The 17,550-nt window shown below is 47.5% G+C and overlaps 1 protein-coding gene across 7 annotated transcripts in view; it reads left to right on the top strand.

The window, feature by feature from the left end:
* WNK4 (WNK lysine deficient protein kinase 4) overlaps positions 1 to 17,550 on the top strand; it is a 52,896-nt gene that overhangs the window by 23,283 nt on the left and 12,063 nt on the right. For all 7 annotated transcript variants that reach the window (XM_084857328.1, XM_084857327.1, XM_084857331.1 and 4 more), the window contains 10 exons: positions 2,796 to 2,953; positions 3,790 to 3,878; positions 7,549 to 7,768; positions 10,961 to 11,291; positions 11,640 to 11,740; positions 11,867 to 11,925; positions 12,437 to 12,578; positions 15,683 to 15,799; positions 15,911 to 16,045; positions 16,761 to 16,818. In XM_084857328.1, coding sequence (XP_084713454.1) covers positions 2,796 to 2,953; positions 3,790 to 3,878; positions 7,549 to 7,768; positions 10,961 to 11,291; positions 11,640 to 11,740; positions 11,867 to 11,925; positions 12,437 to 12,578; positions 15,683 to 15,799; positions 15,911 to 16,045; positions 16,761 to 16,818 — 1,410 coding nt within the window. The remainder of the gene's footprint in view (positions 1 to 2,795; positions 2,954 to 3,789; positions 3,879 to 7,548; positions 7,769 to 10,960; positions 11,292 to 11,639; positions 11,741 to 11,866; positions 11,926 to 12,436; positions 12,579 to 15,682; positions 15,800 to 15,910; positions 16,046 to 16,760; positions 16,819 to 17,550) is intronic.

Genomic DNA, 17,550 nt, shown 5'->3' with positions numbered 1-17,550 from the left:
TAGGGATGACCTGAAAACAAAAAAGGACACATATAGGAAGTGGAAAGAAGGCCAAGTAACAAAGGAAGAGTACAGGCAGGTAGCACAGAATTGCAGGAATGGCATCAGGAAGGCTAAAGCTGAGAACGAGCTGAGGTTAGTGAGGGATGCTAAAAACAACAAAAAGGCTTTCTTCAGCTATGTGCATAGTAAAAGGCAGAGGAAAGAAATGGTTGTTCAGCTATTAAATAAGGATGGCAAAACGACAACAGATGACAAAGAAAAAGCAGAGGTACTCAATTCCTACTTTGGCTCAGTCTTCTCCCAGAAGAGGGTCTATGACCCCCATGGCAAAGGCGAAGTACAGGCTGAAGGGGCAGGATTGCAGCTTGAGATCGATAGGCATATGGTCAAGGAACACCTAATTACTTTGAATGAGTTCACATCTCCAGGGCCAGATGAACTGCACCCTAGAGTAATAAAGGAACTGGCAGAAGAACTCTCAGAACCGCTGTCTATTCTCTTTGAGAAATCATGGAGGACGGGTGACGTGCCAGATGACTGGAGGAGGGCTAATGTTGTCCCCATCTTCAAAAAGGGTAAAAAGGAGGAACCTGGGAACTACAGACCAGTCAGTCTGACATCAATCCCTGGGAAAATTCTGGAGCAGATGATAAAGCAATCCATCTGTAAGCACCTTGAAAACAATGCAGTGATTACTCGAAGCCAACATGGATTTGTCAAGAACAAATCCTGCCAGACGAATCTGATCTCATTTTTTGATCAAGTAACCTCCCTTGTGGACTGTGGGAATGCTGTAGACATCATATACCTCGACTTCAGCAAAGCTTTTGACAAAGTGCCCCATGATGTCCTGATGAGCAAACTAGCTCAAAATGGGCTAGATGAAACAACGACCTGGTGGATCCACAGTTGGCTATAGAATTGGACTCAAAGAGTGTTTATCAATGGGACCTTCTCAAACTGGGGAGAGGTAACGAGTGGGGTACCGCAGGGCTCAGTCCTGGGCCCAATGCTCTTCAGCATTTGTATTAATGACTTGGAGGAGGAGGTGCAGGGAATGCTGATCAAATTTGCAGATGACACAAAATGGGGCGGGATAGCTAATACTTTGGAAGACAGAAACAAAATTCAAAGTGATCTGGATAGACTGGAGCGCTGGGCAGAAAACAACAGAATGGCATTTAATAGGGATAAATGCCAAGTTCTGCACCTAGGAAAAAGAAACCAAATGCACAGTTACAAGATGGGGGATACGTGGCTCAACCACACTACAAGCAAGAAGGATCTTGGAATTGTTGTCTATCACAAGCTGAATATGAGCCAACAATGTGATGTGGCTGCAACAAAGGCAAATGCTCTTTTGGGCTGCATTAATAGAAGCATAGCTTCCAAATCCAGGGAAGCACTAGTTCCTAACTCAGCACTGATTAGGCCTCATCTGGAGTACTGTGTCCAGTTCTGGGCGCCACACTTTAAGAAGGATGCAGACAAGCTGGAGAGGGTTCAGAGTAGGGCAACAAAGATGACTGGGACTGGAAACAAAGCCCTATGAAGAGAGACGGAAAGAACTGGGCCTGTTTAGCCTTGAGAAGAGAAGACTGAGGGGAGATATGATAGCGCTCTTGAAGTACTTGAAAGGTTGTCACAGAGAGGAAGGCCAGGATCTCTTCTCGATCATCCCAGAGTGCAGGACACGGAGTAATGGGCTCAAGTTACAGGAAGCCAGATTCCGGCTGAACATCAGGAGAAACTTCCTCACTGTTAGAGCAATGTGACAATGGAACCAATTCCCTAGGGAGGTACTGGGCTTTCCCACACTGGAGGCCTTCCAAGACGAGACTGGACAGCCATCTGTCAGGGATGCTCTGACTTGGATTCCTGTATTGAGCAGGGGGTTGGACTCGATGGCCTTGTAGACCCCTTCCAACCTTACCATTCTATGATTCTATGATTCTAAAACTAGAAGGAAAAAGTGTGATGAACCAGCTGAAAGCCAGTTAAAATTAAGAACTCTTGCATCACAGCTGGAAGACGCTTCGAATTGCTGTGGGGCCTCTGAAGACTGGGAGCTGTGTAAGTGAGGAGCAGCCACCAAGAATGCCTCTTTATCTGATCTTCCTGCTTTTCTTCCCCTTGAATTGAGAAATGGTTGTGGAAGAGGCAGTCTTTTAGGCATGCTGTCCTCAAGGTATCTAGATCCTGATAGGTCAAAGCTGGTACTTGCAAGTGTGTCCTGGAGATCCTCAGAAGCCTGTCCAGATTCTCAGCCAGTTCACAAGATCGCTGGTGCTCACTGGGGTTTAAACAAGTCACGTCACATTAAGCTGTGGCAGCCGCCCATCACTGCATGAGTATTCACAACAGCAGCTGGCACATGCCACAACCCACCATGGCTTGTGCCGGCATGTCCCGGCTGCCATTGTGAATATTCAAGCTGCAATGGGTGGTTGCTACAGTTTATCATGAAGTGTGAACTCGGGCAAGGTGGCTTATTGCTGTGGTTAACAAACCATAGGTTCTGGGTGGCTTGTTACCCACAGCAAGAAGCCACCGTGCCCAGGTGCGCACATCACAATAAGGACTGAATATTCACAATGGCGGCCAGTATGCGGTACAACCGACCGTGGCTTATTTAATTATGTGGACAGGATCACTGTGTTATGGGGTGCTACCCATTGTGGTTAAAGGGTTCTCCTGGAGGACTTATATGGGATGTGTGTGGATCTAATGGTTGGGCGTGAGTGTATTTTGCCTGAGTCTCTGATAACACCCATTCCGTCCCCCTCTCCCAGGAACCCCAGAATTCATGGCTCCAGAGATGTACGAGGAGAAATATGATGAAGCCGTGGACGTGTATGCCTTTGGCATGTGCATGCTGGAGATGGCAACGTCAGAGTACCCCTACTCGGAATGCCAGAACGCTGCTCAGATCTATCGCAAGGTCACCTCGGTGAGAGCTCAGTGAGCCTGGGCTGAGCCTGCTCCCTTGTTGTGGGCTCCACGCTGTGCACTGTCCTTGGGGGTCCACAGGCTTTTGGGGACAGGTTTCCAAGGAACCTAGAACTGTTTGGTATTGCTTTAGGAGAGACAATATGGTGGGGGTGGGGAGTGGGGGAGCTTTAGGGCCAGTGAAGAGTAGCGGTGGGAAGGGGTCAGGCTGATGTTCAGGGCACTGACTACTGTCCACGTACAACTTCTGGGACAGAAGCACCCAGATTTCGCTTCTTACTGAATACTTTCCCTGAGGTTACAAACTGTTTGTACGCTGTAAGGCTGGATACTCACCCTTTCCCCTGCATTTGTCTCTAAAGGTTGTCTGCTATCAAAGAATCATTGTTATATTTAAAACCCTTTTTGCAGGCTGCCATTATGGGTGTTTTGGGGCATCTTGTACTCTGGCCTTTTGGCCCTTTTTTAATTTGTAAAAAGAGAGGTGTTGGGTGGACTCAAACCTACTTAGAAGGCATATTCTCCTGCTTGGAAGTCCTGCCCACTGTTGCCAGATGTTTGGGTCCTCTATGGTTACTCAGTAGCAGAAGTAAAGGGCCCATGTTCCTGGTATTCAGAACAGGTCTGGGTCTGAGCCTGGCTAAGAATAAGACCTGCTGATGAGCAGCAGAAAAAGATGTGGAGACCCAGCAAACATCTCTCCAGGGCTGGGATGCTGGGGTGTCTTATCTGTAGGCAGAACATTTCTGCTAGGAAGCCTCATGCTGCCCCCACTTCTTCCCACCCCCAGCTCCCTAGCCCTGTCTGAGCTGGTCCCTCTGTCACTTCTCATCACAGGGCATGAAGCCCAACAGTTTTTACAAGGTGAAGGTGCCTGAACTGAAGGAGATCATTGAGGGCTGCATCCGGATGAACAAGAATGAGAGGTAGGGAACAGCACAGCCATTGACATGGCCTGAGTTCTGCTATGCTTTCAATAAAGCAATATAGGTGATGGATTCTTTTCCCTGTATATAATAGATTCGGATTGCATTGTGTAAGTTCTTCTTTTGTAATATTCCACACTGTTTTGGCAAAGACACACACAAGCCTGGGTTGGTGCAGTGTAGGAACTAGGAGCATTGTGTGGAACAGGAGAAGGGAATTCAGAAGCCAGTCCTGACCCTTGGAAATCTCATCCCTGAGTCCTTACCTGATATATCAGGCTTCAGAAGAGGGCATGACACCTTTCACATGTTTCTTGTTTTGTTTTTGATTGCACATCAGAAGAATGTGCTGGATTAAATCAATGTTCCATTGAGTCCAGCCAACTGTTACTCACAGTGGCTAACCAGATGTCTCTGGGAAGCCCACAAGCCAGACATGAAGGCAATGACTCATTCTTGCTGTTGTTCCCCACCACCTGCTTTTCAGAAATACACTGCCTCTGAATCTGGAAGCTCCATACTGACTAGTGTCCATTCACAGACCTCTCCTCCAGTGGCCATTGACCAACCCCCTCTCCCCCTTCATACATCCCTCTAATCCCCTCTTAAAGCCATCTAAGCTCATGGCCATGATCGCATCTTGTGGCAGCGAGTTCCAACACATCAATTTAGTGAAAAACAGAAAAACAGCCACGCTGGTCCATGAGGACCCCCCCCCCCCCCCACACACACAGTTAGGCAATACCTTTATTAGCACTAACCAAATGCCACAAAAGAGTGTGCAAGCTTTTGAGTTCTTCAGAACTTTTCATTAGGCTAGATGGTACAAAAGGCAGGGGGTAGGAGAAAAAAAAAAGTCCTAAGATTAGGCCAGGTGCTGTGGCCGTGAGGTCTGCAGCTTAGGCTCAGTCTCAGGATGAAGTTTGTGGATGGGTGGGTGTTGCAGGTATCAGATTACACATAACATTCTGGGACAAAGAGCCTTTCTACACAAGGCATTTATTGTGTGCTTGTGATTCCTCAGTCATTGTAGTTTGCAGGTAATGTTGTCATCCTCCATGGCCTCTCCCTTTGTTTGCAACTATTTTTCCTTTTTTTTCCTAACGAGGAAAGTCTGGGATATCTGTGAATGGCAGCATGAAACCCTGGCGAATTTGCGCAATTCCGCTATGGGCAGAGAAAGAAAACCCCCAGAAAAAAATATGTGTAAAGGAGCTGAGCTTAATCCCACAAAGAATGCAGAAGCCTCGGTAAAGTGGTGGGTTAAAAGCCTCATGTAGAAAAGCCCAAAGAAGAAATGGCTGTCATTTATTTGCTGCAGCATAAGGCTTAGGGGAGTGCAACAAAGGCCACCAGTGCTATCCAGGCTGTAGGACGAGCTGGAAGGGGAAATGGGACAAAGATGTTGAATTCACTTTCCCTTCAGCTGTTGTGCCCATCAAACATTGTCATAACACCTCCTCCCAGTAAACATCTCCAGTGACCCCAACATCCCCACATCCTCCTACACACATGCTGGACTCTAAAAGACTCAACTTCCACTTAATAACTATTTCAGTTGCAATAAAGTCCACAATCCATTCTATCAAAAGAATTTAATCCCAGCCAGGAACAACCAACTAATACCATCCTGTCTCCCTCCTAGTCAGAGAGAGGTTCACCTGGCATCATCCCTGTGATCTTTTCAGTGCCAGGTGAAACCCTTTCTGGTCCCCCCATGCCTTTTAAATAGCTCCCATAGTCTGGATCTCTCTGTTTTTAAATCTGTGGGTTTTTTAAATTTAGGATTTGCTGTGAGTTTTGTTTCTTGTATTTTATGCTGGTTTTGATTTTATGTTCTATTTTGTAAATAACCTTATGTTATGGGGTGGCATACAAGTGTTGTAAATAAGGAAATCAATCAAAGGATCAATTCAAGGGTAAACCACTTTAATCAGAGCAGCCGCTCAACCCACGCTCCTTCATCGGCGGGCCACCCTGTTAACCACAACCATTCTGTAACCAAAGTCAGGCTGCAAATGGATGTTATTTACCTCAGGACAGGCCACTCATGGAGATGCTCTAGGTGTTGTCTCGCTAGTCCACTTGGCTGGCTAGATGGCTGATCGGCTATGTGTCTGTGATGGCAAAGGGGAAAGCCTAACGTGGAAAGTAGATACTCCAGTATGGTGGTTCTGGCTGTCGCCCCCCTTGAGCCTGTTTCCTTGTGTTCGATCTTAGTAGTCCACGCCTTGAGTAAAACTGACTACATTAGCTAGTTTTACTCAGGGCCTGGACTATTAAGATCTGCCAGAAGGAAAACAGACTCAAGAACCATCATATTGGCAGGCCCTGGTCTGTCAGAAGCTACAGGCCCTGTGTTGGAGGCAAAGAGCCATAGGGCTACAGTCACTCGTTGGCCAGTTTGTAGTAGTTACCTGGTGGCGCACGCAAACTGGGGCTGCCTTCCAGATCACCAGGCAGCCCTCCCGCTACCTACAGACAGTATTCCAAGTGTGGCCTCATCAAACATTTGTATAAGCATATTACGGTACTGGTAGTGGGGTTTTTTGGATCCCTTTTCCAATAACTCTAACGTGGAATTTGCCCTTTTCATTCCTGCTGCAGACTAGGTTGACATCACTGTGGATTGAGTTGTCCACCATGACCTCAAGATCTCTTTCCTGGTTAGCCACCATCAGTTCAGGCCCCATCAGTGTATATGAAGATTTTTTGCCCCTAATGTGAATCACTTAATACCTAACTTACATTGAACCGCATTTTCCATTTTGTTGTCGATTCACTCAGTTTGGAGTGTAGCTCTTTGTAATTTGCTATGATTTTCACCATCCTGAAGAATTTGGTGTCATCAGCAAACTTTGCCACCACATTGTTCACTCCTAACTTCATATCATTTATGAATTTGCTTAAAAGCACCAGTCGTGATACAGATCCCTGGAGGAACCCACTTCTTATCTCTCTCAGTTGTGAGAAATATCCATTTATTTCTACTCTCTTCATCTCACTTCTAGTACTTTTGCTTTTAAAAAGATAATTACATTTTTAAAAAAATTGTTTAAAAACATTTTGCTATCACCTGAGCTTCTAGAAACTTTGCAAGGGGGTAGGCGTAGTAAGCAAACTCTACAAAGGTGCAGTTTTAGTCCTTTTTTTTAAATGGCAATCTCATAGAAAATTTTGGAGAGCCAGTGTAGTGTAGTGGTGAGAGTGACGGACTGGGAGCCGGGAGATCCGGGTTCTAGTCCCCACTTGGCCATGGAAGCTCACTGGGTGACTTTGGGCCAGTCACAGACTCTCAGCCCAACCTACCTCACAGGGTTGTTGTTGTGAGGATACAACGGTGAGGAGGAGGATAATGTAAGCCGCCTTGAGTTCCTTGCGAGAGGGAGAAAGGCGGCGTATAAATGCAATAAATAAATAAATAAATAAAATTCCATGCATGAAATGTTCATGAAAATTTCAACATGCTGGTTATATCTGAAGAGGATTTTAAGCAAAACTTTATAAGCATACACACAAAATGGGAATAGATCTGTGCTCATGTACTAATCAGGACGCACCCCAGCCATTGTTCACGATACCCTGCAGATCTGAGCTCACTCTATGACTGCCCTCATCTTAATTCCACAGTCTAGTTTAAATCCATTTTGTCTCCGTTCCTTCCTTGCAGATACACCATCCAGGATCTTCTGGATCACTCCTTCTTCCAGGAGGACACAGGGGTCCATGTGGAGCTGGCTGAAGAGGATGATGGGGTGAAGTCGAACCTGAAGCTTTGGCTGCGGTTGGATGACACGAAAAAGCTGCATGGGAAATATAAGGACAACAATGCCCTGGAATTCCACTTCGAGCTGTATAAGGATGTGGCTGAGGAAGTTGCCCAGGAAATGGTACATCTTGGTGTGATTCACAGTGGTGGATGAGGAGGTTGATGTCATGTTCCTTCGTCCTCTCCCTTCACAGTCAACACACTCCAAGATACCAGGCGTCAGGCTCACTGCTTTATTAGTTAACGACCAGGTTCCTTATAAATGCAAATTCTAGAAAACTCTCAGGCTACAGAGGAAACAGCTACTCCACACAATTACAAATATCAATAGAGGAGCCAAAGTGGAAGTTAGAGAAGTTGCCTGCAGTTTGAACAAGAACTTCCTGGCCAGACTAGCTTAGGGGGGTGCCCCTCCCTTACAGTTGCTTCCTCTTAAGTAGGCTATCATACATAGCCAACCTGGAGGAGTGTCTGAGCTCCGCTTCTAACTTTTCCCACTTTGCTCTGCGACAGATCCTAGCATCCCTCAAGTCACACCCCTCACTCTCCTCCCCCAAGACCTGGGTTCTCATGGACAAAGGGGGGGGGCCTTCAGGTCGAGCCATCTGTATGCTAAGGTCTTGAGAAGAAGGCCTTGCCATATCTGAGCTCAGTAGGGAGAGAGCCTCCCCCTGTTCTGGCTGTTCCCATTCTGAGTCTGAGCTGCTAACTATCTCCACACACTCAGATTCATTCCTGACAGTTGATCCTGGCTGTGGGAAGTCTAGCAGTTTGGAATTGCTCATGGAGAAGGGGGTTGGAGGGAGAAGCACTGGGTGAACAGCAAAAAGGAGAGGTGCCGGAACTCAAGCATGCCTAGAAGTGACTGAAGGCCCTCACCTCAGGGCTTCTCCACACAGGGCTTTTATCCTGAGATTGAGACTGGTTACTCACGGAAGTTTGCGGGTCCTTTACATGACGTCATCAACTTCCAGGGCGTCTCCCACGCTAAATGACCTTTATCCTATTTTTTTAAAGATTGGAGATAATGAGCTATCAAATTACAGCGCGTTGAGTTCCCTTGTGAAAAGAGGAAATCCTGCAATCAGAGGAGCTAGACCTCAGCGCCATCTGGTGGCTGTATAATGAAACATATAGAACAATGCAGAAAATGGGGGGCAGGAAGCATGTGTAAAGGGAGCCTTTGTGATCCTTCATTTAAAATGGAAGCAGAAAGCTCTGGTAAAGTTGTGGGATTTTAGCCTGGTGCAGAAATGCTCTCAAACATGTAGAGGCTAGAGAGGCACCATGAACATTCCAGTGCATTCTCTTCAGTATTCCTTCAAATCTTAGGGATTAAGCTGTAGTACTGAACACAGGCTGCCTCTCGGCCAGCAGTAGCTCAACTCAAGAGCAGGACTGTTGTCCTGAGAATGGCATATTTCCTTAGAGGAAATCAAGTTTCTAGCTGTTGTGCCATGGAGATTTGTGTACTCCCAGGACTCTAGATAGCTTATGATAAAATATGAATAAAGCGCTCTAAACATGATTTATTAAAACCCACATTTTAAAATCACAGTAATTTTATATGGTCCTTTTTTCTTGTTTCACTGCTGGGTCATCAGGAACTGCCACGATCAGGGCGGAAGGTTGGGATAGTACTGAGATGCTCCAAATTCAGTGTTGGACTTATTTCCAAAAGCAGGCAGGGAGGGCGGTTAGAAGCTTTTACTTCTAAGGGAAAACCTTCAGAACCGACGTCACACTACAGAATGCGGGGGGGGGGGGCTTCTCACCCTTCCAGCAGCATTAAGAAGCCCGGCTCATCAGGAGGACTTTCCTGCAGCAGTCTTAACTAACTCTAAAAACTTGATGCAGCCCCTCCTGCTTCAGCTGCTTCCGCTATCCCCCCTTTTTGCCCCTTCCAAAGAATACTGACTTTAATCTTTTCTCCCTTTCCAAACTTGTCCCACCTGGCCCCTGGATCCAGAACCTCTCCACTCCTTCCCCTCTTTCCTTGCACACAAACAATGGCCAGCGATCTCACCGCCTTCTTGACAGATTCCGTAAGAAGCGCCTTCCCATTCGCTGCTTTGTCTAACCCCCACTAAAGCGGATGGCGCTGCTGCTGCTTGCTTTGCTCAGCATTTAAGTCCCGGCGGAAGGGGCAGAGGAGCACCGGGGGCCCACCAGCCTTGCAGGCCCCAGCCCTGCTCCCTTCCAGCTGGCCCTTGCTCAGCGTGGAGCAGAGGCAGGTGCGCGCCACACCCCCGCCGTCTGCATTCAGGCTCCCTTGCAAGGACACTTGGAATGGGTGTTTTCCAGCATTCAGGATCTGACTGAAAAGCATTTGGGGGGCTGGGAAGGGAGTGTCTCCCCCTTTGCTTCATAATCCTGGCTTGGGTCATCTACACCAGCCTAAAATCCTGCATTTAAAACGGGGTTTTCTGCTTCCGTTTTAAATACAGGATCACGGCGACTCCCTTTTTCACGCGCTTCCTTTTCCCCCTCCCCGTTCCCCCTCCTTCTCCCCATATCTGAGTCTTCCATGATCTTTCACTGATGTCGCTCCTCTTCTTGCCGCTTTTCCTCTTTTCACGAAGGGAACTCAAGCAGAACACAACGGGGTAATTTGAGAGCCCAGTATCTGCGATTATTTAAAATGGAGCGAAGGGCATAGGGCAGGAGGGTCATGGCAGGGTCATGGCGTCATGTAAAGAGCCTGCAAACTTCTGTGAAGGAGCCATCTCAATTGCAGGATAAAAGCTCTGTGTGAAGAAAGCCTTGGTTATCCCCTTCCGCAGGGCACGTACAACCGAGATTTGCTTTGCAAGCTTCTTTTGGCCAAGCAGCAGCACCCAGCATGTGGCAAACTGAGGTCTGGCTTCTGAGCTGATCTGGTTGGAGCGTTGAGGTGGAGAGTCCTGCCTCCAAGCAGGGTGTTGGTCTAGATCCGCCTTCCCCAGCCTAGTGCCCTCCCATGGGAGTTGTAGTCCAGCCCATTTGCAGGGCACCAGCTTGGGGAAGGCTGCTTCCAATGGCCTCTTGGTGCCTTCCAGTTCCGTCTGAGAAGCCCGTTAGTCCAGGCGCTTGTGTCAGGAGCAGCCGCATGTGACACGGAAGGCCTCCTTTGTGGTTCCCCAACGTCCTCCCGCGTGCTGAGGTGGGGACAGGGACCAAGCGCAGGGCTTGGGCTTCTGCCTCTCTGCGCCCAAGGGCTTGTTGCCTGGCCGGTGTTGTGGGTGACCAGACAAGGTGTGCAGACCCGACTTAAGACCCCCCCCGCCCCCTCTCTCTCCCTCTCCACACCTGTACCCCATCCCGCCCCACACAGGTGGTCCTGGGCTTTGTGTGCGAGGCAGACTACAAGCTGGTGGCCCGAGCCGTGCGCGAGCGCGTCCTCGCCATCAGGCGCCACCGGGAGAAGAGCCAGCGGGCTCCGGAGGAGCAGAAGCAGCAGGAGCAGGCGCCAGCAATACCTGACCTCCTGCGTTTGCTGGCGCGGGACTCCCCCCCACCCCTCGGCCCCGCCCCGCCCTCAGGACCTGCCACGCCTGGATCCGGGGACTCTGCGCTTGGCCCAGCCTTTCCCCCAGAGCCAGAGGAGCCGGAGGTTGACCAGCACCAGACCTTCCAGTGTCAGCATAGCTACTCTTCTGCCACCTGTGAGTACAGCTGGCTTGGTCCCCTGGGAGGCCTCCTGCCCCTCTACCCTTTTGTAGCAGTGATTATATACTTTGACTGGGCTGTGCATGTTCCGTTTCCACCATCACACCGCAAAGTCATGGGATTTGGGAGGGCTGTGGAGCGCAGCACCCTGAGAGCCTCTGCCTGCCACTTTTTAGAGCTGACCTCTGAAGAAAGTTCCCAGTTCTGCCAGGGAAATCTTGCCCTGGGCTCGGATGCCACTGGGACAAAGGTGCCGGTGAGCTGGGCAGCTTGTGCGGCCATCAAGTGAGGTGCCATCTGGCCTCCCATTTCACAGCCGCCCTTTTTCTTCCTTTCTCTCACAGCTGACTGTGAGACTGATGGATACCTGAGCTCCTCTGGATTTGTGGACCTGCCACAGAGCCTCTCCAGCCCAGCCACTGCCCCTGAGCACTCCTTCGCTTCGGTGAGTGGGAGCGCTGGCCCAGGTGGGGGTAGCCAGATGGGGAGAGGCTCCCATACATGAGCTTGGAGCTGGGGAGGGCTGGGACTGGCACCACAACTCCCCCTCAGTTCCTCTTTGTACCCATAGAGCATTGCGGTGAGCCTAAGCCCTGCCACCATCAGTGACTTCTCTTCCCCTGTGGACAGGTAAGAAGAAAGTTGGATGGCTGTGGCGGGCTTTGCCTCAGGGTGTAGCATGGACAATGTGAGGAGAGGAAGTCTTTCCGCATGTTCCCCATCCCAGTCCCTGCAGCAGATGGTGGGATGTTGAGCAGGCCTGCATTCAGACAAATAGAGGCAAACTGCAGGTGCAGGCTCTTTTTTCAATCTCTCTTGTCTCTCTGTCAGACTCTTCCTCCCAGCCTGCTTGTTTTTCCTCTTGTGTAGAATTGTGTTTGAGCTCTTGTGAGAATAGCCTAGAATTCCCTTCCTCCCGCCTCTCTCTGGTTTGCCCAGGCAGCCTGGGAAAGGCTGGGATGGACGAGAGGGTACCTCCCACTGTAAGCCGCTGTACAGTTTGTTGAACTGAAGCATTGTTTGCAGCCTGAGTTCAGGGGCAGAGAGGGGCTAGAGGGAAAGCAGAGGAGCGTTTTGGGGTGTGGCCAGAGTCGCTGCTTTGGCTAAAGTTTCGCTTCCTGCTTTGGTCACCTGCAAACAGCTACACGTCGGACGTAGCATCTGGCTTGAGCGATGGCTGTGAGGGTCTCTCTGCAGGCGAGTGCACAGCGAAGCCCCTGGCCAAGCGGGGCTCTGGAAGGCTGCTGCGTCGCCGTGCCCGATCTCGCTTGCGCATCACAAATGTGAGTGCGGTCTATGCTGCAGCAGCCTTGTGCACCATGGCCTAACTAGTGGGAGATTGACTGGTGTGCAATTCTGACCCATCTCCTGTATGCTGATATGCTGACTGTGGCTGTCAGATGATTAGGGTTCTTAGTTAACGGATTAATCAACTATATATATATGTGTTAGGTGAGGTCTCCCACACTAGAGGCATTCAAGATGAAGCTGGACAGCCACTTGTCAGGGGTGCTTTGACTTGGATTTCTGCACTGAGCAGGGGGTTGGACTCGATGGTCTTGTAGGCCCCTTCCAACCCTACTATTCTATGATTCTGTTATTCAAGGTGTGAGACAACCAAAGTGAGCAAGGTGTTCAAAACAGGGGTGCAAGCAAGCCAAATGAACTATTGGTGTGAGAAGGAAAGGCTACTATTCATATTTTCTTTTGCATCAAATCTGGAATATTGACTATGGAATGATCCCTATTAGAACAACATGACAGAGCTGAAAGGGCTCAAAAATGAATAAGTTCAAGACTCATTTGTACTGTGAAATGTCCAATAGACATATTGACAGAGATTTTAAATGAGCCTATCATTTAACAGTGATTCTTATTCTTAAACCAGAGCCACAATGCCCTCTGCTTGAAAGGCAAATGTTTTGGCTCATTTTGGATACAAACTGTGTTGGCTACAATATGAAATGAATAATATATTTGGCCTGTGACACTGCAGCCGCCATCAAGAATACACTTAGAATATAACTTCCAAGTGTTTTCTCATTCTTCCCTTCCATCTAGCAACCACATCTTCACTCAAGTAAAGAACCATTTATTGAACAATATACCAGAAACTTCCCTTAGTTTCTTAAATATTATTAAACAGCAACCAAACACTGCTGTATTTATGGTGGAATGCCTCTGTTGTGTATCTTCAGTACCAATTGCCCCTTTTGTCTGGCAAGTTTAGGGTCAAATTCAATGTGACACTTGTCATGTGGTTTGGCCTTGTGTGGCTGATTTTTTAAAAGCAACTTATAGCCAGTGTGGGAGAAGGGGAGCTAAGCTGGATTGGGACCATGGCATGGTGGGGAGGAGGGCTTTAACCCTTTGCTTTTACCACCAACCTGTTAGGAATCTGCCCCACCCCCCACCTACTCACAATGGGAGGAATTGCAAATAGCCATTGTGTGTGTGCGTGTGTGCGGGGGGCATTCCAGTCAAGACAGTGGTAGAAGCAAGGGGTTAAAGCCCCTCTCCTCCCACACCTTGGTCCCAACCTGCTTGCCTGGACCCCACACTGACTTCCAACCCATGTGACAAACATCACATCAAGTTTGGGCCTTAGCTTCTTGCCCTAGCTTTCCTCATCCAGTTCTCCCTAAACTGTGGCTAAATTCAATCCTGCTACACTATTTTAATTTTGGAATATGCTACATAGCCATACAAAAATCATCCAATGGAGCATCAGGGCTAACTGTAGCTGCTTCAAAGACTATTGAATTGGCAAATTAATATTATATCTCTCCCAGAAAATTATCCCCACAGACTATAATGGGAATTGGTGATATACTGTCCCCATCTACTGGATATTGAAAGAAGCATCAAGTTAAGAAATGATATTTGGCCACAAGACAATGAACAGCAGGGAGCGAGCCCTTCCAACCTCTTCCCAACCTTGGAATAATGAGGATTAAAAGTGCTCTTTCTGGAAAGTCCAGTGATAGGGCCATGCGCAACATTAGAGCCTTCCAACTTTTTCCATGGTCACAAGGATCAAGTGAGGGTAACTTGGGTTCTCTCAGAAATATTTTTTTTCTTTAAACTAAAAAATTAAATGTCCACTGTAAGATTTGCTACCTTTATGGGCTTTGATCCCCTGGAAATTCCCCTTTTGTAAATCCAGTAAGCTGGCCTGAGGGTGAATTAATATGTATAGTTTAAGGCTTAAAATTTAAGCAAATGATTCCAATAACTAAACCTGTCTAAAGGCCTTAGTTAAAAGTCTTCAGGGGCTGTGTTCAAATCGTGTTTTCTTGTTTTTGTAATGAGAATAAGTAACTGGTGTACTTAGAAGTTCAGAACCCAGGATTTTTGTAACTGTATGTCATTCTCATATTTAAGGAACAAAGTGCTTTTATGTATTTGTATTTGAAACCTGATAATAATTTGTTACCTTTATAAATCATACCTTTTGATGAGGCAAATTGTTATTGACTATTCAGAACCCTAGAGCCTGTTCTTAGGGGTGATCCCAGATGAGGCTTTTATTGTGCCATCTACCTTACTTCATTCACTGAATTGTATGTGCAGTCCAGATGTTGTCTTCCACTGGTAACCCTCCTATGTTTTCCCACTGCTTCTTCCATCTTTTTTCTTACTGTGGAAAATCCGTTAAGAAGAAAAAGATGGAACAGCTCCACTATGCCTTCTGATTGTTAGTGCTAAGCACCCTAAGAACAGACACCAAGATTCGGAATAATCAATAATGGTTTACTTTCATCAAAAGTTATGCTTTACAATCAGAAGGCCTTGTGCAGCTGTTCCATCTTTTTCTTCTTAATGGATTTTCCACAGTAAGAAAAAAATATGGAAGAAGCAGTGGGAAAACACGGGAGGGCTAGGCATGGAAAGCAGCCACATCTGGGCGGCACAAAAATTTCAGCAAATGAGGTAGGGCAATCCTGTGATAAAAGCCTTGTCTGAAAGTATCCAATGACTGACTGATCATGAGCAGCAAAACTTCTTATGTAAATAGTAGAGCACACACCAGGATTCCTCAAATCTAGTATGTTTGTTTTTAAACATTTTAAAATACATTGGCACCCCAGACAAATGTAATCCTCCCTACATAACTGGCAACCTGGCAGACATAGTTCACCACCCAGTCTCCCCTTTCACCCCTTGAACTGGAGGGAAAGTCCGTCTTTAAGTCTGCTCATTCAGTGGACTCAGGGAAAAGGGCACCATCACATCTTTGTAGCCTGCAGGGTTTCAGGCCCATAGAGAGTCCTGGAATCTGTCTTGGCCCTACTGATTAATCTGCGTGTGCTTGTGCATTTATTTATTTATTTTAATTTATTTTAATTTAAATTGCAACCCTAATGCCAACCCCTAATGTGTACAGATGCCAGACCAGAATGACCGGGTGGTTGAGTGTCAACTGCAAACATATAATAACAAGATGGTGACCTTCAAGTTTGACCTGGACGGAGACAGCCCTGAGGAAATCGCAGCTGTCATGGTGAGGATGTAGGGTTTTGACTTCATGTGGAGGTGGGGGTCTGTGGCAGGATGTGACCTCTTAAGTACAGGTCCTGACTGCTTCCCCTCATTTTGTTCCTGGCCTCTCCAGGTCGCCAAAGAGTTTGTCCTGAAATCTGAGCAAGATGGATTTATCCGGCGAATCTGTGATATTATCCAACGCGTGGAGACCCTTCTGCGCAAAGATGGGCGGAACAAAGACCAGGGTTCTCTGGGCAATCCTGAGGTGCAGTGCCTGTCTGTTACTTTGGCTGCTGATGGACTCTCAGTGGGTGACAGATCTGTGGAAGTCAGGGGAATCTGGATAAAGAGCCGATGTAGCTCTCTGGGTGTTTCCACTCTGAATTTCTGTGGTTGCATTGAGCCTAGACTGAGGTTCAAAAAGCTTTTTAGGCTCACAGAAATGCTTTGTCAATTGTTGCTTGCTTAATGGACAGCAGATTTACATCCCCCTATTCCCTGGTGGCCACCTGCACACAGTGAGACACCTTCTAATGTAATCTACCTTCCCACAGCTTCCAGTGCCCCTTTCCTTCAGTCGCCATTCTCTTCCCATCCCTAAGCCCCAAAATGCTGCAGCCCTTTCCCTCATGCTGGCTGTTTTCCACAAAAAAGAGAGGGGCACGGCTCAAGCCTGCCTGGAAGTCACAACCTGAACAGGAATCCCTTCCTGTTAAATCCAAATGTACGGTGGTTGGTTATGGTCCTCACATGAAAAGGAATGGGAACTCTGCCTGTGGTCAGAAGTGTCCCTTTAAAATATTTAACATATTCCAGAGCTACAACCTGGCTTGAATGAAAACCTGCTGGCATACTCAGTCCTGTGTACCTTACAGGGTTTCCCCTTTTTCTTTTGTCCATGTGATGGTTTGGAAAAGGAAGAACAGTGGCCTGTCCTCCTCCCTTGCCCAAAGAAAAAAAATTTTTCTTTCTCGTTTCAGGGTGAGCTGCCGCTACAAGGCCTCTCACGTTCCATATCTTCATCTTCATCTCTTAGTGGTATGTAATCCAGTACCTGCCCTATGCCTGATTAGCATTCACACACCCTCATTTACGACAACACACAATGGCCCATTCTTACCAGGGCTGATATAGTAATGTTGCAGTCAAGTTGAATGGAATGGGGGAGAAGGGAAAAGAGTCCATATGTTGTCTGGGAATATAACACAAGTTTATATTACTCCTATTACTTCTGTCATACCCACACTTGGTGAATGTTTCTGGGATTCTAAACTCTGTTACGCCTGCTTTGCATATTCAAAGAATTACAGCCGCTCCTAGGATTCTTAGTGCTTTAGAACTCAGGCGGGCAGAAGGTGAATCTTTGAGTGATTTGCAGTAGATCAGCAAGGATTTTTAACTCCCAGTGGTTTAATAGTGGCAACAACAAAATGCCTCCCCTCGGCTCCTGCCTTAAATTATATGCTGAAATGTGGAAAGCTTGGGGTAACCAGGAGTAGATTTTTGCGTGGGAGGACTTTGAGCTCCGTTCCATTCTGGTACTCAGAGAAAATTCCTGGGCGCAGAATTGCATCAGGCTCCTCCTGACGGATCTCTGGATTCTAGTGAAAAACAAAGTAGATCCTACAATTTTGTTTTAGTGTACAGATGTGGGGGGTGGAGAAGGGTGTCACATGACTGAATGCTCTCCCACATCAAAACGAATGCATTAGCAAAAACGCCAGGCTGAAAAGGATGGAGGATCCACCCTTGTGGGGAATACATTACAGG

The sequence above is a fragment of the Heloderma suspectum genome, chromosome 5 (assembly GCF_057233095.1).
Source record: "Heloderma suspectum isolate Gila_16-S chromosome 5, 16-S_ref, whole genome shotgun sequence".
In the NCBI taxonomy this organism is placed as follows: domain Eukaryota; kingdom Metazoa; phylum Chordata; class Lepidosauria; order Squamata; family Helodermatidae; genus Heloderma; species Heloderma suspectum.
This window is presented reverse-complemented; position numbering and strand designations above follow the sequence as displayed.